Source organism: Rhodnius prolixus, unplaced genomic scaffold (assembly GCF_049639745.1).
Source record: "Rhodnius prolixus isolate KJV_2025 unplaced genomic scaffold, Rpr scaffold_7, whole genome shotgun sequence".
NCBI lineage: Eukaryota > Metazoa > Arthropoda > Insecta > Hemiptera > Reduviidae > Rhodnius > Rhodnius prolixus.
The window spans coordinates 23,643,400-23,669,256 of NW_027411582.1; the positions used below are offsets into that span (position 1 = coordinate 23,643,400).

The 25,857-nt window shown below is 31.8% G+C and overlaps 3 protein-coding genes across 6 annotated transcripts; 1 reads left to right on the forward strand and 2 right to left on the reverse strand.

Annotated features, from left to right (window-relative positions):
- The first annotated feature begins 668 nt into the window (after positions 1 to 668).
- On the forward strand, positions 669 to 15,985 carry LOC141447223 (dnaJ homolog subfamily C member 28). Of its 3 annotated transcripts, none has more exons than XM_074114534.1 (7): positions 669 to 1,102; positions 1,184 to 1,315; positions 1,387 to 1,500; positions 1,570 to 1,778; positions 2,572 to 2,722; positions 2,954 to 3,155; positions 14,968 to 15,985. In XM_074114534.1, the coding sequence occupies exons 1-7, from the start codon at positions 986 to 988 to the stop codon at positions 15,048 to 15,050; spliced, it is 1,008 nt and encodes a 335-aa protein (XP_073970635.1). In that variant the 5' UTR covers positions 669 to 985; the 3' UTR covers positions 15,051 to 15,985. The 3 variants fall into 3 exon arrangements, with proteins under 3 accessions (XP_073970635.1, XP_073970636.1, XP_073970634.1); XM_074114533.1 differs by lacking the exon at positions 14,968 to 15,985 and adding an exon at positions 3,359 to 10,872 and having other exon boundaries at positions 681 to 1,102; XM_074114535.1 differs by lacking the exons at positions 1,387 to 1,500; positions 14,968 to 15,985 and adding an exon at positions 3,359 to 10,872 and having other exon boundaries at positions 671 to 1,102.
- On the reverse strand, positions 4,625 to 7,627 carry LOC141447224 (uncharacterized). The gene is made up of 4 exons (XM_074114536.1): positions 7,488 to 7,627; positions 6,540 to 6,993; positions 5,584 to 5,862; positions 4,625 to 4,765 (listed from the first exon to the last, which is right to left on the reverse strand). Exons 1-4 carry the CDS (start codon positions 7,595 to 7,597, stop codon positions 4,709 to 4,711), a joined length of 900 nt encoding a protein of 299 aa, XP_073970637.1. The 5' UTR covers positions 7,598 to 7,627; the 3' UTR covers positions 4,625 to 4,708.
- Positions 9,061 to 24,519, reverse strand: Gart (trifunctional purine biosynthetic protein adenosine-3 Gart). Of its 2 annotated transcripts, none has more exons than XM_074114531.1 (18): positions 24,450 to 24,519; positions 22,118 to 22,202; positions 21,955 to 22,044; positions 20,308 to 20,555; positions 20,045 to 20,225; positions 19,746 to 19,959; positions 16,292 to 16,422; positions 16,090 to 16,213; positions 15,493 to 15,712; positions 14,553 to 14,775; positions 14,266 to 14,464; positions 13,629 to 13,874; positions 13,347 to 13,550; positions 13,009 to 13,152; positions 12,787 to 12,926; positions 10,945 to 11,061; positions 10,592 to 10,849; positions 9,061 to 9,860 (listed from the first exon to the last, which is right to left on the reverse strand). In XM_074114531.1, the coding sequence occupies exons 2-18, from the start codon at positions 22,190 to 22,192 to the stop codon at positions 9,672 to 9,674; spliced, it is 3,003 nt and encodes a 1,000-aa protein (XP_073970632.1). In that variant the 5' UTR covers positions 22,193 to 22,202; positions 24,450 to 24,519; the 3' UTR covers positions 9,061 to 9,671. The 2 variants fall into 2 exon arrangements, with proteins under 2 accessions (XP_073970632.1, XP_073970633.1); XM_074114532.1 differs by lacking the exon at positions 24,450 to 24,519 and adding an exon at positions 22,323 to 22,477.
- Between the last annotated feature and the right edge of the window lie 1,338 nt (positions 24,520 to 25,857).

Consider the following 25,857-nt stretch of genomic DNA (forward strand, 5'->3'; position numbering starts at 1 on the left):
AGTTTCTATCTAGTATCTATTTGTATGTTTAAGTATTTCTGTAGCTTTTATAATTAAAATTAAATAATTTTTGACAAAATTAAACTTTTTTTATGGAAATTACATAAATGACAAATGGTCTATTTTGGTAGCTAAAACTAAATAAATCAACGATTTATAAATTTATGGCAGTAAGTGTAACTTGACTAGAATAAGTTTAGTACAAAAGTAAAATTGCAACGAAGGAGTAATGCAAGTTCAAATAATTTCACAATGCTTCGAGTTCATTCTAAAATACTAATCCGTTTAAAAACTGTAATTTTAGTTTTTTTTCATTTTTTAATTTATTCCTTTAATTCCTGTGTGATTCAAAATGATAATAAATCATAAACTTTTTTCCAAAAATAATGAAACCAAGTAATTATTAAAGGGTTCTGTACACATCTAATACTTTAAAAAATTCAAGTTATTTCATGCGGAGGGGGTGCGAATTTAAGCAAAATTATACTTCTTTTATTTGTAATGGAAAATAGTTATATTTGAATGAAATAATTATAGGTGATTCAAACAATATAAAAAAATCTTGGAACTTTACCCCTTCTAAGTATCAGTCAGGTTTATTCAAATGTGGATTGATTTTACAAGTTAGAATATGTCAGTGACTGCTAAACGATATCTTCAAGTCAGTTAAAAATTGTATTTCAGTGTAACATCTAAAGTAACTTCAGTATTAGGTAATTGTTTTCATTTTAAATTGGCCTCAATTTTTTGAGCGGAATCACTTTTTTAAAAAAAATAGGGATTTGAATCAACTCGTTCCACCATTAGATTCGTTTCAGAGGACCGAGTCCGCTCAAATATGCCATCATTTCGCAATGTGATTGTGAATCCGTTTTTCATTTCCTAATTGTTTGCTTTTTTCTCGCACTCTCCTGAATGTTATCGTTAAGAACTTCGTGGACAAATATGTTGGTGATGTTAGTGAAATTGTTGTAATTCAGAAATAATGGAAAGCTTTACCAAACAGTTATATAAGCCATTAGAAACAATTTACTCAATTCAATATCATTTACCATTTAAGTTACTACAAAGGAAATTCTGCTTCAAGAAAAATGATGTTTCTGTAAGTTACTTTAGGTTATGAATGTATATTATCTTTTTAATAGTAAAGTAATAAATTAAGATACTTTGTTTTATCCCTCAGCAATGGTACAAAACTTTAGGTGTACCCAATGATAGTGATCAAGAGACAGTCAGAGTAGCTTACATTGAATTAGTCAAACGATATCATCCTGACAGCAAAAGTTCAGAAGCTGATGTTAACAAATTTCAAGAAGTAAATTTACTTTGATTAATAATACCTTATTCTTAATTAAAAGATATGAAGCTAATTTTAGGCTGTCATAGATAGAAAGAGCTTATAGAAATCTTCAAAATAAATTTAGTAGTGAACGATATGATAAAAGTCATGAAGGTGAATATGGGCTATATTACAAAGAAAATAGTGAAGAGAAAATTGAAGTAGGTATCTGAAGTTCTAAGTTTTATTTAACTTTAAATTGAAATTTCTCACTTATGTCTTTTTTTCAGCATACTGCTCCACAGCATAGACAGTATTTAAGCTATGAAGGCATTGGTTCTGGTACTCCCTCTCAGCGACAAAGACAATATACCAAATATAGAGCAGCCAAAGCCATGGAAAATGTCACTGAATTTAGAATAAATAAGGTGCAAGATGATGGAAATAAAGCTTTAACATTAAAAGAAAGTAGGAAAAAAGCTAAAGACATTAAAACTAGGTATGTTTAAGTAAGTTGCTGGTTTCTTACCTGTTCTTGTACGTTGACTTAAATTGTCTATTACATTAGGTACATTTAATGCCATGAAACTTTGGTAGACAATAGGATCTTTTTTTTGTCCTTACAAACAAAGAGCTAGCCCTAAAGTGACTTGTTTAATTCACCATTAATAAACTTCAACGAGTGCATTTTACTTTGCATTTGTCTCTCCGCCTACATGATATATGTACTTGGTTTGCTATTTGTTCATTGATAGAGGTTTGAGGTAATCCCTCTTTCTGGATTTAAAAGATAAGTACATAAGAAACGCGGAAAGTTACTTATAATGCGTAATTTCTTTATTTTTTATAAACTAAGAGCATAGTACTTGCTTGTCTGGTGGCCTGCGGAGAATTACTATTCCGATAATAGGAAGGCTATTATTTACATTCTATACTTTAAAATGTTTTAAATGTATTTGTTTTAAAAATGGATGCCAACCGAAAATGCTTATGAAGAATACAATGTCGAATCTCTTTTCTTGTTACTGGAAGTTTGTTTAATAGTTTACTCTTTTAGATTCAGTAATTGCACCCGAGATTTGTCGTCTCCTTGGGAACTACCTACGGATGACTAATTTACATAGCATTTGTTCTTAAAGCTGCTTCTGTCTAATATACTATTCTAATTTGGCAGGGTTTCACAGTTCGTTAAAAAATTCATAAAAGTATTAATTTTAACCAAATTGTGTAAATTGTATTAAGAGAAAAATAAGAAAAGTAAGTTTTTACTCCAAATTTTTAATTTGTTTTAGGTTTGGAATGGATAGACTTGTGGAAGATCTTATTCAAGAATCAATGAGTAAAGGTGAATTTGATAACCTGCCGGGAAAAGGGAAACCTCTTAAAAATCTTCAGAAAACTCATAATCCTTATGTAGATTTCGTCACACATAAGATGAATGAGGTTGGTTATTAGTTTACTTTTAATTTTGTTTGTTTGTTAATTTTTATTTATGGTGTGTCTACATCTGAGGCACTCGCTTGTCCTAAATTCCTCTGTGTTGTTAAGGCCACATAAGATTAGTGAACTTTTAATTTAATTTAACTTAAAATATTAATAAATTTGGTTGTTTTAACATTTATTGAATCCGTAAAAAAAGACCTCATATTTTAAATATTTATATTTATTTTTCAGGTATTAATAGACAATGGATTTACACCAGCATGGATAACATTACAAAAGGAAATAACTGAGCACAAACAAAAAATTAAGGATAAATTGGTAGCAAGCCGTGCGAAACTTGGTCCATTACCTTTGTCGCAAGAAGAACAATTATTTTGGGAAGAAATAAAAATCCGACTGGCTGATGATGTCAAAGTCCTCAACAGTAAAATTGGTACGTATTGCCATTATGTTTTATAATTTCTTGACCTTCCAAAAGCCCATAAGAACAAATTTCTGATTTATTTTTAAATTCGTTCTAAATGGATTGTAATTCCAAAGTCGGTGAAAATTAGAACTGGTGCACTAAAGTGATAAACTTATTTAACATTTTTATTACTAGTTGTATTGCCTAATACTAAATTAACTCATTTACAGATCATTTTAATTTGGTAGTCCCTCTTTTAACGAAGCAACAGTTTCATTTTAATCTAAATAAAGAAGCGGAAAAAGTGCTAAAAGATGGGAGCGATGAAAATTTGGAAAAATAAACAATGTACTTTTAGGAAAATTAGAATAAAAAAGCAAATTTTGTTTTGTTTTTTTTCTGCTTTAGCCAGTAGAAATTTCTTTAGTAATTTTGAAATAACTGTGATAATAAAAAATAACTATATTTCATCAGTGTTTTCTTCAAATCATTTATTCGGTTATTGGTATTTTCCAAAGTTAATGAATTTGGAATTCCTTCCTTTTTTACGCTGTCGATTTCAGAATAAAACCCAAATTTGCCTGTCCTATATTCTTTTAAACCAGCATTTTGCTGTGGTGAGATTCTCTGTTCTGTTTTATTAAATTCGGCTTCGCCTTTATTCTATGCATACTTTTATTTCGAATAATAATATAGGGTTGTTAATATTCATTCTAATCAGGAATACCTGACTCTAACGAGTTCGCGCTATTCTTTTGTGGCGTTAGTCCTAATAATAAATCTTATTATGGTCATCCTGAAATTTTCCTTAAAATGCGTACGATTTGGCAAATTAATAGCTTAATTAAACCAAGAATATCTGCTGAGAATTGGCATCCGTTGGCTCTTCAAACTCTTATTTAAAATTAGTAATTTAAAAAGAAACTCTAAAAGAAGGCAATTTAGTAAGATGATATTGAAGTAAGTTTATCAAACTCCCTTCTCAGAAATGTGAATTTTGATCCGAGCGGATAAATAAAGGATACATTGATGGTGAAATAAAATACTGAGGACAACTGACACATAAGGTCAGCTTCAGGACAAACCACGAAGAAACAGAACTTCTTGGAAAGTATGATGCTGTATATCGTACAAATGTTAGGAGACTGTGATGTTAAGGATGTGTACTTAAGATCCAAGGAAAACTGTATGAGCATCCTGGGTAGAGAAGAAGCTCTCAGGAGAACAAGACTGCAATGGTTGAATGACATGATTTTGAGGATCGCCGGTTAGGGACTGATAGAAGAAGTGGCTGAGTAGGCTCTTTATTGTAAATTGACCTATCAGCACTTTATCAAGTATTCTTAAAATTAAATTTTTTACATAATGTAATGGGTATTCTTTGTTAAAAATTCGTTAGATGGATTAGGGCTAAGGATTACAATAAATTTTATTCTAAAAATGAACACCTAAATATCTTAAGAGGGTAAAATTATTAAAATAAAAAAGATGAAAAATCTGGATTAAAGAAACTTTACTTTTCCGGAATTCTTAAATTTTGTTAAATACAGGATGAAATTATTTTTGTTTTCTGTAGGATATCATTTATATATTTTCAAGGCCATTATGTTACCCTTCGGTATGATTTCATTTTCATCCTATAAAAGTCAAAATGAAATATTACATTGCATCTAAAAGTGAAACGTTTAATAAAATATTTTAGGTTTGTGATTCAATATCAAATTTGTGGAGTTAATACGTGAGAATAAGATTCTGGGAGAAATATAGGGCAGAAATTTATATCATGCTTTAAATGATTATGCAGGGAATTTCTAGAAGATTCTGGATGTTAAAATTTGAATTCAAAGGGAATTACAAAAGTTACTTACCCAAACATACATCTCATCGAATTTTGTTTTACAGTTACTCTAGTGTATTTAATAGGAAAACATTCATATAAGTTGGATTTTTCTCGTACATAAATATTTTGTTTGGAGTAGTTTTACCGAAAGGAATTAAATCCAATTTTGAGGCAAATGTTAAATAAAGTACTGTTGTGTTCAAATACAAATTTAAATTCTAACCTGTTCTAAAAAATTATACAATTTCTAAAATCAGACTTTAAGGTTCTGACCTGATCATTTATCTAATTATTTTATTTTTATTTTTGTTTGGGCTTCTAGCTCGCACAAAAAGAGTTGGATACATAATTGAGTACAAAAAACATTCATACAAATAATAGTGAATATAAAAAATAAAGTATAATGAAGCACATTTTATGTGTATAAACAATACAAAACAAAAGCAAGTATAAGAAGAACAGAACAAGACAGCACAAAATATCAAAATTAGGAATAAGTGAAATTTAGAATTTTAAATTGTATTAACTTGCTAAGTTAACCAAACAAATCAGACAAATTCTTTCTACAAATGCTGATACCAAAAGTAATGAAAATTATAATTTATTCATATTGACCTGATCATTTATTTGTAATTTGATATTGCTACTACCACCTTTATCAAAAGGAAAAGATGGTAAGTCAATATCTTTCTTTTTCTCGCATAATTTTCTTTTTAGCAACGTGATACGAGTATAGTTACAACCGTCATCGCCACGTATATTCTCTATCATGATCATATTTTTTGTCATTACTGTTGAAGGTGTTGTAGGTTGTGTCGGTTTGTTAACTCCACAAAATTGGTCAAATTCTGGAAGTTTTGTTGACTCTTTTACTTTATTCTCTGCTAAAAGTTGCTGAAAATGAGGTATTTCCTGTGAACTATACTTATTTAAAATTCAAATTTAATTTTTTTGTATATGAGTGAATTAAGACAAAATACTTAAAATAAGCATTTTTTTTTTCGTTTGTAAAGAATTTTGCACTTCAAATATCAATATTTTTTATTAGAATGTAGTCGTCTGTGAAGTGTTAAATGCGTTCAGCCGTGGTGTGATATTATGACCTAGAAAATTTCGTGTTCGCTAAATCTAAATAGGGGATTGACTGTTTAGAGCAGTGGTTCCCAACCTTTTTATGACCAGGGAACATTTTAATATTTTTGTTGTTAGCAGGGACCGACCACAAGGTTCAATATCACAATAAACTACTTTTAGATTTTAAAAATAAATTTTAATTAACATTGTGATTATGTTTTCAGATATATTAATGTGCTTTTTTAGCTTGCATTTTCTTAACAAGATGGGTGGTAATCCTGGGATTGATGATATTGCTCAAAGCGACACGCACATCATCATTTGCTTTTAGTCATTATTATTTTAAAAATGTTGTGTTTTTCGGACCATATTTTAGTTCTTGCGGACCACAGGTTTGGAACCACTGGTTTAGAGGATGAAGAATAAAAAAAAAAAGAAGCAAAATATTTTATGGAAATTGTTTTTAGTTGATTAAGAATAGATGAAATTGAAAATACCTGTAATGTTTGAAAGTCAGATGCTAATTTTTTGTATACTTCTACGATATTATCTTTACTTTCTGGACGTTTTGGCGGCTGTTGATTAACTTGTTGCTGCCTTGGCTGTTGTTGTTGCATGGAATAGTAATTAAACATCCTATGTGTTGGTAGAGTATTAAAATCAGTTCTCATTACTGGTCGTGGAGTTTGCCACAATATATCATTTATAAACAGATTTGCTTTTATTTTTGAATCATTCAATATACGTTCAATTAAGTTGCTTCCATTATATAGTGGTTGTACTGTTTGTGCTTTTGGTACGGTAAATGTGTCAGATTTATTCAACAATTGTCCGAGTATTTCATTTAAGTTCACTGAGCCAGAAGATTGATCATTCTTATTTAGTTTGTGCCTTTTAAATCTTAATTTAATTGGTATTAAATTAGGATAAGGCTTATTCGAAACTGTAAATCTAGGAAAGGAGATTCAAATTATTATATTAACAAAGCAATGGCGGAATGGTAATTCAGATGAGTGGAGAAACTGAAGTAATGTTTTTCTTCTCTTTTAGTAGATAAAAACTCAATTTTGGAATTGATAGACCCACAATACAGATCAATTGGGCAAACAAAACTAGGGACAAAAAAGTCCTGAACAGAAACAACGAATAATGCCCTGGATCTTTTATTTGTATTTTAAACTTGTACTAAGGTATTTGGGTTACTTTTTTGTTCGAGAATATTATGCAGAAGAATATGCTGAACTATAAAAAATAAGTAGAAAATGTCTTTGATCCTCAAAAGTGCAAACAATAATAAAACTTCCAAATGAACTTATGTATCAATCAGTTTTGTTACAAATGGATTACTTGGATAGGTTCAATGTTTAATTTTTCTAACTTCAAAATGAATGTATTTTCATAATTTAAGAACAATCTTTTAAAAAGTTTTTTAATGTATTACTTACTCATTTGTGGCACCTTGTCCCAATAAGTTCATTAAAAAAAATGCTAGCAAGTTAGTTGGAACTACTATTTGAATAAATATAGTGGAAAAAAATAACTTTTTTATGGACATTTAACTAAAATATGAAATCGCGACATTGCTATGGTTACGATTGGAATGGTACTATCGCATCACACAATTTTGATAACAGTTTTTTTCAATTTAAAAAGATCGCAAAAGTTAATTTGAATAATTCGCAGATATTCTTTTATTTCACTTTCAGAATTTACTTGATAGATTTGTTAAAGTTAGGTACTGGCTCCAGAAAATGCAGGGAAAACCAGATGTTACTGTTCCCTCAAATTTTCAATTGTTTTAATTCCACTTCATTAAGAAGTTTTGTCTGTGTAATGAGCAATTTTTTGTTTTTACGATTTTCTTCAAAAGGCTAGATTATTACTTTTATTTGAAACATTTTCCGAGGATTGTCTTCTTGGAACAAAACTTCATTTTCTTATTGAAGTGAATACCTACGTATGTCTATGAGGACTACCATTACTTGGTTCTAGAGCTTAGTTCTATTTCCGTAGTTCTATAGCTCAAGTTGATCTTGATTTCCCATGTAATTCTCCAATCGCTTCTTTCACTATATTACTCTTTATGAGGTATCATTATGAAATTTACATCTTTTAGCCAGCACTTTTGGATTCACTCTCTTCTTCTTTACTCATGATCCAGCAGTATTGGATACACATTGATTTTATATACCTTACAACATCATCTTAGTTCCTTCTTTTTCCTTATTTTCCAAATCCCACCTTAATTCTTCGGGACATATCATCTTTCGAAAATGTAGCACTTATATCAATCGTTTCCTAAGACCAGCTACGTGGTTATAACTAGTCTAATATAATTTTATATTCTTAGCGAGGGGAATTGTTTTCCAAGAGCTTTATAGTGGCGAAAATATGTTCTATTATCGGCCAAATTCTTTTATTTTGGATAATTTTTTATTTTCAGAATTCACTTTCGTCCCATTCGCTTTCTTTTTACACAATTTCACCAACACCGAAATTCTGATTTGACACTCCTCTACCTGTGTACAACTGTTCGCAAATAGGCGGCTTCTGGTGCTTTATAATTTACTTAATTTACGGAGTGCATTATCAATTTTGTTGTTTATTGGCATATTCCCATCCACATCAATTGCAGGATTTTGGAGATCCATATTTCTTCAACATCGGTGTTACCCAGTAACTATTTGAAGTGTTCTTCCCATCTTTTCACGGAATTAAAGAGATATGTACTTTCATTGCAATCTTTTTACCACTTTACTCTAGTTTGAAAAGTCTGATTGCATTTTTTAGCCACTTAGTACGAATTAAATTTTCTTACCTCATGATTGTTTTGTGAATTCTAAATAGTATCTATCACTTTTTTTGTTTGCTGATTTTCTTTAATTCAATTCTGTTTATTTCTATGGTTACTTTCTTATCTATTATTCAAGACCAATTCCCTTCTTCTTAACATATAGCTGCTGTTTTTAATGAGCAGTTATATTTTTAGGTATGATGTAAAAAAATAAAACTAACAAATATTACAAAAATACAAGGATTTATTTTCAATACACTTAACAGACGTTGCAATTAACATGCACATCTGCATTTCTTGAAAAATACAAAAAAAATTATCAAAACATTGGCATTTACACATTTCATTCATTGTATAATATATATTATTATACATAAGGCCTTTTTTGACAAAGAAATTTAAATTTACTTGTAACAGAACTACTTAATAAATTGCATTGCTAAGGTGTTTTTATGCTGTGTAACACACAAATGTTATAATTAGCAAACCACATTCAAGTCTAAATGGCATTTTTCGGAACAAAGCAGTTGAACTGCTCTTGGTAATGCTTTTTGTTCAGCTTTACCAGTTTTTGCTGGCAAACTTTCAACAGTCTCTCCAACTTCAATTGTGACAACCTCTTGAGCTATTTAAAATTTATCAAAACATTGGCATTTACACATTTCATTCATTGAATATAATCTATATTATAGCATTTACACATTTCGTTCATTGTATTATATACAAGGCCTTTTTTTGACAAAGAGATTTAGCAAAGAAATTTAAATTTCTTGTAACTGAATTACATAATAAATTGCACTGCTAAGGTGTTTTTATGCTGTGTAATACACAAATGTTATAATTTCCAAATTACCTTTCCCGCATTCAAGTCTAAATGGCATTTTTCCGAACATAACAGTTGAACTGCTCTTGGTAATGCTTTTTGTTCAGCTTTACCAGTTTTTGCTTGCAAACTTTCAACAGTCTCTCCAACTTTAATTGTGACCACCTCTTGAGTTATAATTGCACCTCCATCAACTTCAACCTGGAGTTTCAAGAATAAAAAAAAGAATTAATAATGTAAAAGATTCATTTCTAGCCTCTTGCGTGCGTTGGCCACCTTTTGCAAGCACAAACAATATCCCGAAGATGCAATCTAAAAATATGTGATTGACAAGGGTATCAAACTGGTTTTAAAAACTCTGATCAGATAGAAGAAAATTAATGAGCTTCTCGCTCGTATTTGCCTCAGACTATTCCGTAACGTTTGTTGCAAACAAATCTTATCTGCCAACAAACAAGAATAATAGACGATGCACATGTTAATCGTATGTGCATCTTCGCACAAGGAAATGTTCAAACTTATTCCTTCAAACTTAACTTGTGTATTTTCATTTTTTGATGGAGGGAGAAAAGTCCATCAGGGAATCTTTTATTTACCATTATGACTGCTCAGAAATCTTAATCACACCTATTTGTTCATATAAATTTTTTCTTAACAGTCTCTATGATTTAATTTCGTTAATTTTTTCAAAAATGAATCCAGAGTTGAACTTGAAATTTCTTTAAAATGAGATAAAAAATACTCTTGAATTAAGAACCAAGAATCTAAGAAAAAATATATTATTTAAAAGAGTTTGTAAGGGACTCCTTACAGCCTACATTTTCAGGCAGATCAGAAACAAAGCAGGATTTCAGTTTATCCGTAGCAGGACAAGAGTTGGTAGACCACAACCAATAAAATCTCAAATAATAATCACAAATCTATAATCTTACTTCAACAAAATGAACCGTGCAGCCCGAAACACGCACTCCAGCATCTATAGCTTGTTTCCATCCATTTGTTCCTTTAAATGATGGTAACAATGTAGGATGTATATTAATCAGTTTCCCTCGCCAATGTCTAACGAAATGATCGGTAAGAATTCTCATAAACCCTGCTAGCACAACAATTTCAGCCATTTTCTCCTCTAATTCTCTAGTTAATTCTTCTTCGAATTCTTCTCTTGTTTTGTAGTCAACGTGTTGAATAACCTTAAAAAAAAAAAAAAGAAGAAGCAGTTATATCATGAAGAATATTGGTTGAAAATATCAAAACTATTTTCAATTAAATTTTGAAAATGACTAACCCTAACTGGAATGCCAGCTTTTTGTGCTCTTTTAATACCCATTACGTTAGGTTTGTTAGAAATAACTACAACAATTTCACCGTCAATATTGCCACTAGCTATATTATCAATGATTGCCTGAAAATACAATTATTGGATAGATCAATAAAAAAAAAAGAATATACATTTTTTGGTAGTGTATTTCTACCTTATAAAATTACACATATAAATATAGAAGTAGCATAGAAAGTAAATAAATATTAGAAAACTAAAAATGAAATTTATTTTGAAGCACGCACAGCCCTGGTAACATCTCTCAACTTAGATTTCAGTTATACGATTTAGTTGTTCCAGGTTGCAATGGTACCTGTATTTCTAAATTTCAATACTTATTTAAATAACAAAAATAGATAATTATCAATATCCACGTCATACGAGGGTCGTTTGAAAAGTCCGTGCAAAAATAAAAACTACTTAATTTTTGGGGGCAAACCTTTTTTATTTTTCAACATAGTCTCCTTTTAGGCTTATACACTTCGTCCAACGCTGCTCTAGTTTGTTGATCCCTTCCGAATAATAGGATTTGTCCAAGTCTGAAAAATAGCCATTCGTTTCTGCAATCACCTCCTCGTTTGAATAAAATCTTTTTCCCGCCAGCCATTTCTTCATATTGGGGAACAAATAGTAGTCCGAGGGAGCCAAGTCTGGAGAATAGGGGGGGATGTGAAACGAGTTGGAACCCTATTTCCATTAATTTTGCGACCACAACTGCTGAGGTGTGAGCTGGTGCGTTGTCGTGATGGAAAAGGACTTTTTTGTGGGTCCAATCGTGGGCGTTTTTCTTGCAGCTCGGTTTTCAAACGGTCCAATAACGATGAATAATATGCACCTGTAATAGTTTTACCCTTTTCCAGATAGTCGATGAGGATTATTCCTTGCGAATCCCAAAAGACAGTCGCCATAATCTTTCCGGCCGAAGGAACGGTCTTCGCCTTTTTTGGCGCAGATTCCCCCCTTGGTAACCCATTGTTTAGATTGTTCTTTGGTCTCAGGAGTGTAGTGATGTATCCATGTTTCATCCACAGTGACGAAACGACGCTTAAAGTCCTGCGGATTCTTCTGGAACAGCTGCAAACCGTCCTTGCAACACTTCACACGATTTCGTTTTTTGGTCAAGCGTGAGCAATCGCGGCACCCATCTTGCGGATAGCTTTGTCATGTCCAAATGTTGATGCAAAATATTATGTACCTGTTCATTCGAGATGCCCACAGCACTAGCAATCTCACGCACCTTCACTCTTCTGTCATCCATCACCATATCATGGATTTTATCAATGATTTCTGGAGTAGTAACCTCAACAGGGCGTCCAGAACGTTCAGCGTCACTTCTGCCCATATGGCCACTCAGAAAATTTTGAAACCACTTATAAACTGTTCTAATCGAAGGTGCAGAGTCACCATAATGTTTATCAAGCTTCTCTTTAGTCTCCTGAGGCGTTTTGCCTTTCATAAAGTAGTGTTTAATCAACACACGAAATTATTTTTCGTCCATTTTTTGAAAATCACTCGACTTCCTCGATTCAAACGAATGCCAAACACAAAGAAATAGACCGATCTGGCTGAAACTTGGTGTGTGTTCTTCCAAGAGATGCTACTAACTAAACATAACCTCGATACGCGCCAGTGGTGCTATCTCTCTGACTTTGCACGGACTTTTCAAACGACCCTCGTATACCAGATAATTAATGTGTGTTTTACTTTAAAAAACATGTGAAATTCTGCGTTATCCGCAACGATAATATTCCTCAAAAAAAAAAAAAAAAAAAAAAAAAACGGTGAAGTAGGTTGTTTATTTTTACTTACTTGTAAATTAGTTCCGGTGCCTGAAATTAATACACCGATTCTCTTGACATTTCTAGCTCTTTGTATAACACTAGGTACATAAGGTTTCATTAATGGAGCAAAAGTTTCTACAAAGTTATTAATTGTAACGGAAGGTCCACCTAAAATATAAAGAATAAGAATTAAATTTCACACATAGTATATTTTCTTGTAAATAGAAAACAACATATTATTAAAATCTACCTTCTATTCTTTTTTGTACTTCTCCAATTAATGTGGAATTTTTTAAGGATTTTAAGACTTTGTCTTTCTTGTCTTTACCAACTATTAAAATCATACCAACTCCACAATTAAATGTTCTTAACATTTCTCTCTCGTTTATACCACCTAAAATCAAAAGTTAACCATTTTTAAAGTGTACTTAGTTGGTAAGCGGCAACTTTTCAATAGAGACTTGCTATTACTTCTGTTTTAATTTTTTTTTAAGACAAATTTTAATTAATAATGCCCATTTATTCTTCCTCAAGAAATATTACACATAATTTACTTTTGTAATTCATTAAAACTAAAATTCTACTAACCTACAGCTGCTAGCCAAGGAAAAACTTTTGGAATGTTCCATAGCTTAGCATCTAATGTAACTTTAAATTTATCCGTGAGAACTCTAGGTATATTTTCAAGAAGGCCACCACCAGTAATATGAGCCAGAGCTTTGATTAAACCTTGCTGCACTAGTGGCAACACGTCATGAACATAAATTGTTGTAGGTGTTAATAATTCTTCTCCTAAAAAAAAAACACCCCAAATTTTTTTTTTTTTTGTTGCCATAATATTATAAATAATACAAAATATTGAATACTTACCAATGGTTTTATTTGAAAATGGTGATTTTTCGGCATAATCCATGTGAAGATTGTTAATAACTTTTCTCACTAAACTGTAACCATTACTGTGCAATCCTGAACTAGGTAAGGCAATAACACAATCACCAGATTGTAAACTTGATACCAATGGCAGTTCGGATCCTCGTTCTACAGCACCCACAGAGAAACCAGCTAAATCATACTCCCCTTCTGCGTACAAGCCTGGCATCTCAGCTGTTTCGCCACCTGGAAAAATAGTAAAAATAATAATAATGCCACTTACCCTTAGATTTTCTCTTCCTAGGAGCTTCTTACAGCTCACTGTCCGGTGATGGACAGTGTTGTCTGTAACGAGAGAACACTGTCCGGAGGCCGGCAGTGCACTGGAAAAAGCTCCGGGCGCTAATAACCTCAGCTGTTGATGCGCCAAAATAATAATAATGCCAATTCTGTAAAATAATAAGTTCAACTATCCTGGTTTCAAAAGGCTAAAAAGTAATTACTGATTTTAGACTAACACTACATCAAATCTCTTGAACTATTGCCTACAGGAGCTATACCAAAAGAATTTTCTAACCACTCAGCAGCGTAATAGACTGATTGTAATAAAAAAATTTTTAATGTGAAAGCAACTTACCAACTAAAGCACAACCTGCCATTTTACAACCTTGAGCAATACCATTTATAACACTATTAGCAACTTCAACATCTAAATGTCCACAAGCAAAGTAATCGAGAAAAAATAAAGGTTCAGCTCCGTGGCAAAGAATATCGTTCACACACATTGCAACTAGATCTACACCAATTGTAGAATGTAGGCCACAAGCTTGAGCAATCTAAATAAATTAGATTACATAAAAAAAAATTAATTAATTCTAAAATAATATCATTAGATTAATATTAAATTAAGTAAAAACAGCAAACCTTAAGTTTTGTACCAACGCCATCTGTTCCTGAAACTAGAACAGGATTCTTATAACCAGCTAATTGCGGTGAAAAAAATGCACCAAAACCACCTAAATCATTTAATACTCCATCTCTTGAAGTTTCGGATGCACTAGGTTTAATAGCACTAACCAGTGCATCGCCTGCAGAAATATCTACTCCACTTGCTTTGTAGCTAAGGCGTCCTCGTGTTAAGAACCATCTATCAAATTCAATTTTATGTTTTAAAAACATATTTTTTCAAATATTATTTTATTTTTTAGGATATCGTTATACTATTTCATTAAAAAAAAGTGCAATTTTTAATGTGAAATGCTCATTCCACAACAACCCATATATAATATGACGATAAATATAAATGAATTTCCGGTCTGATCTAATAATTTGGTTTCAGCTGCTCAGGGGATTGGCTTGGGCAGCCCAGTTCAGTTAGGAGTCTGCCTCTTCAGGGCGATCCAACACACCCTTCCAACCTAAAGCGGGTGAATTCTTTCTTTAGGAACGGTAATGTGTATAGTTGCGTGAACTTGTGAGTTATGATGTTCTGATGAATGTGTATGGTACCCGTGGGGTGAAAGTTGATTATATTTTAATTTTCATTAGTATTTACAAAAGTCGTTTTTAGTTTTATAAGTAGTTAAAGAAGTCTAACTTGGACAAGTTAGTATTGTGTTTAAGTTTGTTTATGTTATTTGATTCAGCTTTTATTTTTTATTTCATTTATTAATTTATTTTTTATCAGAGTACCTCCTAAAGGGTTTTAGGTAAAAAGTGAATTTCGAAAGTTCGAATCTCTCGCAAAAATCTCTCTATAAAGAAAAAAACTAAAAATCTTCTATATCCTAAATCATTTCCTTATTATTTTTAGCAATTATTTACCACGTGGAAAAAAGTTAAAATTAACATAATATATTAAAACCTTGGAATGCCTTTATGTGCTATATCAGTACGATGATGTGCTCCAGGAAATGTGATGATTGTACAGGCTTTAGTTGCTTTCGCAGCCGCTGTAACTAATGAAGGAGCTAAAGACACATTGATCAATACTCTGCCTCCATTGGTTACTAATTTTTCATTTTTCTTTGCAACTCCGCTGTGAAATACTAACATATCGCATTGTTTGGCTACACGTTCCAGTCCTGAAAAATATAATATCTAACTAGCGATTCAAATGATTAATATTTAATTCTTTATTTCAAATCATATTTGTATTAATTATAAACTTTACTTTTTAGTTCTAACTGAATTGTCTCTTTTAAATCTTTTTAATTTAAAAATTTATAATTTTTTGGCTAAAATGCTTTATTTTATTGCAACTATTGCAGACGGAGTAAATTCCATGCATTATTTGTTTTATTTTTATATTACTGTAATATTTTTTTGTATTAATAAACATTCTACTATTATTATTATTTAATACTTTTAAAAAAATTTAGCGAAAAACAGATTTTAATCTGTGTGTGTTCATTTAATTTCACCGTCAAACGTCTTCAAAATTAGGAAGGCAGTTTTTTACCAGTAATTTCATCTCCTTTGCTAGAACTTTCAGGATAACCTTTACTGGACATTACCACACCAACAGCAGTTAGGCCTTCCTTCCACTTCAAATCAAATTTGTCTAAATTTCCTTCGCAACAGGCCTTTAAATTTAAAAATAATTATAATAATAATAAATATATGATTCAGAATTGCAAAAAAGAGAAGAATTTTTAAATTACCTTCATTGCTTGATATAAATTTGAATCAATCAATGGTAGAATGACTTGCGTTTCTGGATCACCAAAGCGACAGTTAAATTCAAGAACCTTGGGTCCTTCTTTAGTCAACATTAACCCAGCATAAAGAACGCCTAAAAATTAAATGAACCGAAAGTTTGAATAGAGAATGTACTTTACCCCCACAGGAACACAACACTTCTACAAGACTTTAAAAAATTAGTAAAAGAAATAAAGTGAAAGGAACGGATTTAAAAAGTAATCCACTGTAATCTAGAAGGCTTTGCACAGCTTCTTTACACCTATCATTTCAATTATCAATATGAATTATTATCATTTCAATCATATTTGAATATGAACGTGTATGGAATTAGTCTAAAGGTGTATTAACTTCATTACCTCAGCTCTAGGGCTCTAAATTTAATCTCCACCCATCCTAAACAGTTTCTTACATGATGAATTTTTATGAAGAAGAGAAACAAAAAAAGAATGTCGAAAGACATACGCAAAGAGATGTCCCAAGCTGCAATGTCCTCTTTTAGTTAGAAAAATAACTAATTAAAACTGTCCGGTAGGACAGTTGTATAAGGGTTGATCATCAAAAACTGCACGAAAAAGCGTTAGGTTTAAAAACACCCAACTTTGACAATTTTTTTTCTCTTTTTCTATAAAAGATAAAATTCCCAAATTTTCTTTAAAATATAGGGCAAATCCTCCTTTATGACTGTAATTTTTTTGCAACAACCTAGATTTGATAGATATTGAGAAAAAAGATGCTCAAAATGAGCAAAAACGGCATTTTCAAAAAATGTTCTTGTTCTTCTTCTTCTTGTTGTTGTTACCTTTTTTGTAAACAACGTAGCGCCTAAACGCGAGAACCGATTTTCATGAATGAGATGTCATTCGATTCGGAATTTTATGTAGATGTGCCTTTTGAGGGTCGCGATGCTGTACATGAAATGGGAGAGGAGTTAGCCCCTTTTATGTAAGGCCCCCTCCAAAATTATTATCATTAATTACTCTGTAAATCTTAGCCCGATTTTGATAAAATTGATTTGATCTGCTCTTACACTTGTTAAGGGGAAGTATAGCAATCGTTTCAACTTATCGAAACGTAAACCGATTTTGAAAAAAGTGTCATTCGAATCGAAATTTTGTACAGATTTGCACTTTAAAAGTCTCGACGCTGTGCCTCATAAGGAGGGGAGTTTGCCCCACCCAAGTAAGGCCCTTTCTAAAACTATTATTACCAATATTTCTATAACGGTTAGTCCGATTTTGATAAAATTTAGTAAGAAGAAGTGGTTAAAGCTCCTCTACGTGGCTGTGAAGTGCCATCATGCTCTTACACCTACTAAGAGGAAGTATTGCAATCGTTAAAATTTTCAATGAGTGAACCGATTTTCATCAATGAATTGTAGTTCGATTCAAAATCTTTGCCTCTTTGCCTTTTAGGGAGAAGTACTGTAATCGCAATTTATTTTTCTTACTCCTCTTAAAGGGAAGTACTGAAATCGCAGTTTAATTTTGCTATTTACGTACAAATTACCTTCCTATTTTATTCAAAACGCTTTCTCAAAAAAATTGTTATTGAGGATGGTTTGGGGACCGCAACTATAATCATTCTTTAAAAAGATCTGTCCAGTGGTAGTAACTCCGACTTAACACCTTTTCAGGTTATAATGATAAAATTAAATTTATTATTCCCAATTTTAATAAAATCTGAAAAGCAGATATGTAACTTTGCAAAACATATAAAAAAGAAAATCTATCCAAAAGGTACAAAAATCTCTTTAACAAAAACTTACAGTTTAAAATGTTAAGTATAAGGGTTGATTAAACGCCAAAAGGTACACAAATCAGCAAGTACCCAACATTTCATTGATATTATTTTAAGTAATTTTACTACATTAATTTTCATTAATATTTTTTTGAATTTATTAGATGTTTCACAGACCCTTATGCTGGCCAGTTCATTCATTTTCTTTTTCTTTTCTTTTATGATTTAAGTCGCGTCAACATCAAGGTTATTGGCGCCCGGAGCTTTTTTCAGTGCACTGCCGGCCTCCGGACAGTGTTCTCTCGTTACAGACAACTCTGTCCATCACCCGGACAGTGAGCTGTAAGAAGCTCTTAGAAAGAGAAAATCTAGGGGTCAGCAGCTGGATTCGAACCCGGAACCTCCACGTGGGAATCCAATATGCTAACCGCATAGCTAATCCCTTCCCTTTGTTCATTCATAATATTTTATTTTTTTGTTATAATTATGATAAAATATATATTATATTTTCGTAATTAAATAGGTACTTTATTTTAGCTTTATTCCAAATTATTCTTCTGATTTATCTTTATTATGCTCTTTATTCTGAATAGTCACATATATCGTATGTATGTACATGCACGTTAAAGTAAAAAAAGACAAAGGCAGAGTCGGCTACTATTTAAATTTGAATCACGGATTTAAAACAATATTTCAGTCTAGAATTCGTCTTTCCGAAGTATTTGTGAGCACAAATAACGCGTAGGTAATATCAAGTAAATTATTCAACAATAATTATTCATTTCTCAATTGTAATTTAATGTAGTCCCTCTAATTTTACTTATAGTAAAATACTGGAATAATTATGTTAGCTGTCATAAAAATATGCATACCTTATTTATCTTATTACAGTCAATCTAAGTTAAATGGTGTTCTACTTGAACAAATATTTTGTAGATTAAAATGGCCAGCATAAGGGTCTGTGAAACATCTAATAAATTCAAAAAAATATTAATGAAAATTAATGTAGTAAAATTACTTAAAATAATATCAATGAAATGTTGGGTACTAGCTGATTTGTGTACCTTTTGGCGTTTAATCAACCCTTATACTTGCCATTTTAAACTGTAAGTTTTTGTTAAAGAGATATAATACTTTAAACTGCTAACAATCTTACTAGATCATCCACGAAGATAAAAATTTTAAGGATGCCATCACCTGAGCTAACCGCTAGACATGGGCTTAATGATCGCAAGTAAATCAAAAAATCTAATTTTCCACTATTCATATAATTATTCTAAGCCCGTGATTACAGAGTAGAAAGTAACACTCCAGTCATTATAACCTTTCCATACACAGAGTAAGAATGTTCATTTTATCCTGGTCAATCAAGTACATAAATTTGATTTTCTTAATTCGGCATTTGAAATTCAATAAAAAATTGTAAAAATATTTGACATTTAAACATGAATTCCCTACGGCTTCAAAAAACAACTATACAATAGATTTAATAATAACATTATTCTAATTATGTAACACACGTCATTCAGTCTTGAAGGGCAATTTTTTCATTCTGACTGGTTTAATGAAATAAAGATGGTGTAAAAATGTGTGACACCAAAAATTTAGCATTTTTTAAAAAAAAATTCTTAACCAAAAAAGGGATAAATGGCATATTAATGCTTTAAAAAAACTTGCCTACAAATGGAATATTTTCCGCTGCCAAACAATCTACAGACTTCTGTAGAATGTGCTCTGAAACCCATGCAAGTTGATTATCGTCTATAAGTGGACAAGGGCAATAAGCACCCATTCCTCCAGTATTTGACCCTAAATCGTTATCGAATATACGTTTATGATCTTGACTTGGTAGTAATACTTTTATGTGTTTTCCATCACTCAAACATAACACCTGAAACATTATAAATACAGGATAATTAAAACTAGGTGATTTCTTGTCGAATGAAAAAGGATTTATACATAAAATACCAATTTACAGAAACTTCCTCTCCATCAAGAAGTTCTTCGACTACCACAACAGCTCCAGCGCTTCCAAGTTTATGATCTTTAAGCATCATATCAACTGCAGCACAAGCTTCTGCTTTATCAGACGCAACAACAACACCTTTACCAGCAGCAAGACCGCTAGCTTTTACCACTAGCGCATTGAAATCGGCCCTAAAATGAAATTTGAGTCTTTAAAGGTGGCAAAAAATGATTATGTCATTTATTTTAAATAATATAAACATAATTTTAATACTTTTTTATGAATTCTTTAGCTTTTTCTGCATCATCAAATGAACCGAATCTTGCTGTAGGAATATCATGGCGGATCATAAACTCTTTAGCCCACTTCTTATCTGATTCAATCTTCGCTGCCTTGGACTGAGGACCGAAACAGCTGATACCAGCTCTAGCTAACTCATCGGCAATACCTTTAGCTAAAGGAACTTCAGGACCAACAACCACTAGTTTTACATTTTGAGTTTTAGCCCATTCAGCTAAGACCTTGAAAGAAAATTTATAAAATACAACTTTAAAGTGAAAAAATTAACAAATATTCATAAGATCGCTTAAGTCCAGTTAGATTGGCCACTTTTGGTTAGTACAATCGCTAAGAGTGAGTCATTAATGCTTATCTTTACAGATATGTTAAACTATCTTAATTAAACCAGAAATTTAAACGAACATGCTATATTTCTTAAAGTCAGGCAAAGAGGAGAATTTTAGGAAGAAGCAACTCTAAGCCTATTGAGGTGTATGCTTATGTAATCGTGATAGGTTCAAATTGGGAAATTTCCCATTTCTAATTCTAGATTCTTCCCATTTTCAGTACTGATGTGACCTAACCATTCCCAATGTAGTCCCTATAGTTGTACAGACTAGGCTGCTTTTGCAAGCATTTCAGTCTGTACAATGTCGTGCACCCCACAGCGCAGATACCAGTGCCGTGTAGATATGGGAGAACAAGTTGCCTCTATCTAACAACCCCAAGATAAGCACCAGGAATGATTTTGACGCCATTTTTTAAGTGAAAAGATGAACTATTTGAAAAATACTTGTACTATTACGAATATCTGTTGCAAATAAAACTGCCCTGTGAAGCCGAGTAATCCAAGTATTTTGTGTTTTATTTTTATTTTTTACTTATATGTTTTTAATTTGAAGCACACTGGGAGAATACGTGGCTGGGCTCCGGAAAGAGAAGCGCTGAGGTTTCAATAGAGTAAACAGATCCAGACGTTCACTTGATTATGTACCAGCATCTCGAATTCCTTCATATACCTTTTCTTTTTATAAGGCGCGTCAACATCTCTCGTTACAGACAACACTGTCCATCCTGTATGAAGGTCTACGAAGCGAAAATCTAGGACCAGCATCTGGATTCGAACCGGATCTCCGCGTTGGTTTTTACGAATACTATTACTTGAAATAGTACTTAAATCTATATTGGTTAATTCCTAATTAGCCCAATGTCGGTTAAACAGACCTGTAAAGGCTCCCAGTAAGAGAAAATCCAAGAAGCTCATCTAGAAACTTAACCACCCATTCAACGAGCACGCTCTTAGCGCTAATAATTCAGCTAAGCTTGACCAGTTGTTATTGTTCCCTGCACTCAGTCAGGGGTGCCTGGTTTGCATTGCAGTTTGTACAGTAATGTTCGCCTGATATGCTTCAAAACAGCCTCCCGTCTGGACCCGTGAGAATTGAATACAACAATGGTAATAGTTAGTTCACATCTAAAGCTGTAAATGGGAAAAATCTCGGAGTGTGCAATCTCAGAGGAAAAGTTGGAAGAACCCAGGCGATGTTGAGGGTGGCCAGCTTTTAAATAAGGACATTTCGCGATTACTTAGGCAAACATTTCATCAGACCCTTCACGACTTATAAGTTTTTTAAAGAATACCTTAAAATTGTTAATATCCAGGGAGACATTTTCAACTTTGTCAATTTCAGCAATTCCGTGACTACCGGGGGCTACAAATATATGTTTCACCTGAAATTAAACACTTGTTCATTAACAGATAATTGAGAAACTTTTTACTTTAAGGAGACAAATTTGAGATTACCTCTGGAGCTTGAGAAAGTTTCCAACAAATAGCATGTTCTCGTCCACCATTTCCAATAACAAGTACATTTTCCATTTCTTGAATTCTGTAAGTGAGAATAGTGAAGTTACATACAATGCATCTCATAATCTAAGAAATGATTTCCTAATTCTAGCGTAATAACACTTTCTGATGTTTCAATAATTGTTTGATTATTTACTCTGACCTTATTCGTTAAAACACAATGTCAACAATGGATTAATTAACATTGAATTTTGAAATACTTCTATGATCAAACGATAGAATTTACGAATTTCGCGCTAAACGAATTCACCTGGTACCATGTAGTACCTGTTGCTTTCTGAGTAACCTATAAGGTTATATAACCTTATATTGCCGGCTTTTAGAGTACTTTTTTTAAATTTACCTCTACTTTTTTAAACGTTACTTTAAACAACCGGCACATGAAAAAAGTAAGACCGGTATTTTTAGAATCATTTTCGAATACATTAATTATGATTAAGATTTTTGGTTAAATTACAATCAAGAATGTATAAAAGATTGCTTTGTCAATAATGAAACTTCTACATACTTTTAAACGAACAAAAATCTGAAAAATATTATAGAAAGACACAATGCGGTGACTGACAGAGAGAAGTGTTCACAAATGGAAGTCAGAACTCTCTGCTTAATCTTGACTATTCAATCTCTGGTGATAAATTAAATCTGAACCATGCTAAAATATATAAAAATAAGCATGCTATTATGTACCATGCATACCATGAATACAAATTCAAATCATTGCTATAAAAACTTATTTCAGTTTATCGTGAAGCGAATTTAAATGAAATAAGAAAATCAAATTGTTGGATTCGCCCGGTAGCGGATTTTTACGGGTGGGAGCGCGTCCAAGGCCACATTTTTAAAAGGATCTCGAAAGTTGGGTAAAAAAAAAATTAATAAATAATTTTTCTAAGGACGCAATTAACTGCTGGGTTGAATAAATTCTAACCGATAATAATCAGAGCCGTTCTTTGCATTCATTCTGAATCCAACCAAACCGTTCGATACTAAAAAAGTTTTTTAATTTTAAAGTTTTACAATTTTCGTAAAAATGCTCTAACATTTGTCTTTGAGTACTTTGTCCTGGGCAACTTGATATAGGGGACTCTTGGTGTGGGTATGGGAATTATCCCCTCTAAACTGTACCTTTTCAGTAAGATCTACGGTTCTGTGTGATAACCTTCATAAACACAAGAGGTGAAAATCATGCTCAAGTTCCGATAAAAATAAAAAATTCAAAAATCGACTATACCGAATTTTTCTGAGATTATTATTATTTTGAAGTATCTACGAATTTCCTAAACTTCGTGAACTCTATGCATAAATGTAGTCGATAAGAAGTTTTCATTTGAATATTTTTCTTAGAAAAGTCGTTTTTGCGTTGTTTTAGGGGGATAAGGGCCCTTTTTTTTTTCATGGCCTCAACCTAAATCCGCTTTTTGATATGCCAAGTTTTTTTCCCCAAATTAGCCTGTTTCTCTTATGAGCCAATTAAAGAATCGCGACTAGCAGAATCACAAAACAAAACTTTTATTGATATGTTCTACACAAACTGAGAACATTTAAATACAGGCTACTTCTTACTGACTAATCCTTTACTAATGAACTGAACTGAACGAATAATCATATTCATAATTGCATGTCCTTATATATTAATTATAGTTTACATTAAGTATCGCATATATACCAATAATCTTAGATAATACATATTCCCATAGATCGTACTTATTGTTAAATGTTTACATTGATAGTTCTGCGATAGATACTGTATCATAAAGAGAAAGGTACATTCTCTTATTTTCGGCGAAAGGCAGGGTGACGTCATAACTGACCCACAGTTATTGTGAGATGCCTAACTTAAATGAAGCAACCTGTTATTAAATATCTCAAGAAAAAAACATCTTAATTTTAAAAACTTATAATTTTTTTATTTATACTTAAATGAATGGATTATGGTCAATATATTCGGTGCAAAAAAGGAATAAATGCAGCTCTTTGGTTTTGGTCTTAGATTGAATTTAATCTATCAAAATGAAAATTTTGTAGAAATTGCGATTTTCAATGTCGAGCCCATCTTCACCGTTGGATCACAATCTGAACGAAACATTCATCTAGGAAAACAAGCACTAATAAATAGCTAGTTTAGATATACGTATGTATAATCTAAGCTATCTCTAATCCCGAATATATTTTTTAAGTTTTTAATTGTACTCTAAAGTTTGTTACTTTATTCCAAATAAGCCGCACCTCACAAATACTTTTTAAAAGAAAATAAAAGAATATTACTTACATATAAAGAAAGTATCCTATACAATACGAGACTCTTATACAATAATAATAATTTGAAGAAACACTAAACCAAGATATTGGAGGTTAAAATTGAGCAATCGGGTCAAAACGTCAAGCAGATATGAAGTTACATAATAAAGCTAATATATATATGGTGCCTTAGAATAGATAAATATTTAAAATTATGCTATTATTTATTAAAAGAGATTCTTAAAAAAGTACAATTGGAAAAATGTACTCATGAAAAATCAAAAACATTTATGAAAAACACCTAGAAATATTTCTCTTACTCAATAACTGTACTTTCATTTGTGAATTTTCTCCTAAATTGAATTTACTTAGGTAAGAAGAGAAAGTAAAGTTTGGCTACTACAACTTGACGGACGTTGGTCACTCAATACTATTTTAGGAATACGATTTTTTTAAATTTCCTATTGAGGATGTATTTAATTTTTTAAATAAGATTACCAGGAAATAACATCAGTAAAACGCTAACTTCTAGTATTTTTGTCCTAAAACCACTCTATACTTTTTAAATAAATTGCAACAATTATAAATACTCAATATGGCGGTTTTTATTTCTTATTGTTAGATTTGAGGAAACTTCACTCCGTTAATGAACATAAAGACTGGCGTTGGGCTATAATGTGTAACGTATTAAGTTTAATTTCTACAAAGAATAAGGTTGCAGTATAAGATTTGGTAATTTTCCATTTATGGTATAAATATTTGTTCGCACTTCTTTTACTAACTTATACTTACCTTCAACTTAACAAGACATTTTGCTAGCACTACGTTCTTTTGTCATCATTCTGACTTACAGTTTGACAAAAACTAGAGATTAAATCTTTTATGAATATTTATTTATTGTTTTTGTGGTCTTGTTTGCACATTAAACATTATTATTATTTTTATGAGGGCTGGAAAAAAACCAACATATTGGTATGTACAATTACAGTTGGCTCCTAATAAAGAAGTGGTGATCGATGTCTCCATCCTCCCCGCTACTGCAATCACATTTAGGACTATCTAATAACTTGATTTTATGCAGGTGCTGATTTGTGAGATAATGGTTGAACCTCAGTCACATTATTGTTGTGTAAAATTGCCTTCCTCCCTCCAGTACTTCTACAAACCATAGCTTGTTGGGGATCCTAGGCTGTAAATCAGTGTAAGAGCTTTTGCCATGCGCCATAACAACGTTTTCTTAAAGCACCTTCGAAATCCGCTAAATTGAGCACTGGAGTATGTTCCCCTAAGAAAATCGCTCTTTTTGCTAGCACGTCGACTTTCTCGTTATCAACTATCCCAGCATGCCCTTTCAGCCACACCAGATGCAACCTACCCATCTATTATGAATAGCACATTACTTTTAATAAGTTCTATTGGTGACTTGTAATGAAAATAAA

What these genes read in the sequence shown, in the direction of transcription:
- LOC141447224 (XM_074114536.1), bottom strand. Translation starts at nt 7,597, where the DNA reads ATGTCCATAAAAAAGTTATTTTTTTCCACTATATTTATTCAAATAGTA. An exon ending in GGACAAGGTGCCACAAATGA is followed by an intron (nt 6,994 to 7,487) that starts GTAAGTAATACA and finishes CTCCTTTCCTAG; the next exon opens with ATTTACAGTTTCGAATAAGC. An exon ending in CTGACTTTCAAACATTACAG is followed by an intron (nt 5,863 to 6,539) that starts GTATTTTCAATT and finishes CCTCATTTTCAG; the next exon opens with CAACTTTTAGCAGAGAATAA.
- LOC141447223 (XM_074114533.1), top strand. Translation starts at nt 986, where the DNA reads ATGGAAAGCTTTACCAAACAGTTATATAAGCCATTAGAAACAATTTAC. An exon ending in TCAAGAAAAATGATGTTTCT is followed by an intron (nt 1,103 to 1,183) that starts GTAAGTTACTTT and finishes TTTATCCCTCAG; the next exon opens with CAATGGTACAAAACTTTAGG. An exon ending in AGTCCTCAACAGTAAAATTG is followed by an intron (nt 3,156 to 3,358) that starts GTACGTATTGCC and finishes ACTCATTTACAG; the next exon opens with ATCATTTTAATTTGGTAGTC.
- Gart (XM_074114531.1), bottom strand. Translation starts at nt 22,192, where the DNA reads ATGGAAAATGTACTTGTTATTGGAAATGGTGGACGAGAACATGCTATT. An exon ending in GCTAAAGAATTCATAAAAAA is followed by an intron (nt 20,226 to 20,307) that starts GTATTAAAATTA and finishes ATTTCATTTTAG; the next exon opens with GGCCGATTTCAATGCGCTAG. An exon ending in ATTTATATCAAGCAATGAAG is followed by an intron (nt 16,214 to 16,291) that starts GTAATTTAAAAA and finishes TTAAATTTAAAG; the next exon opens with GCCTGTTGCGAAGGAAATTT.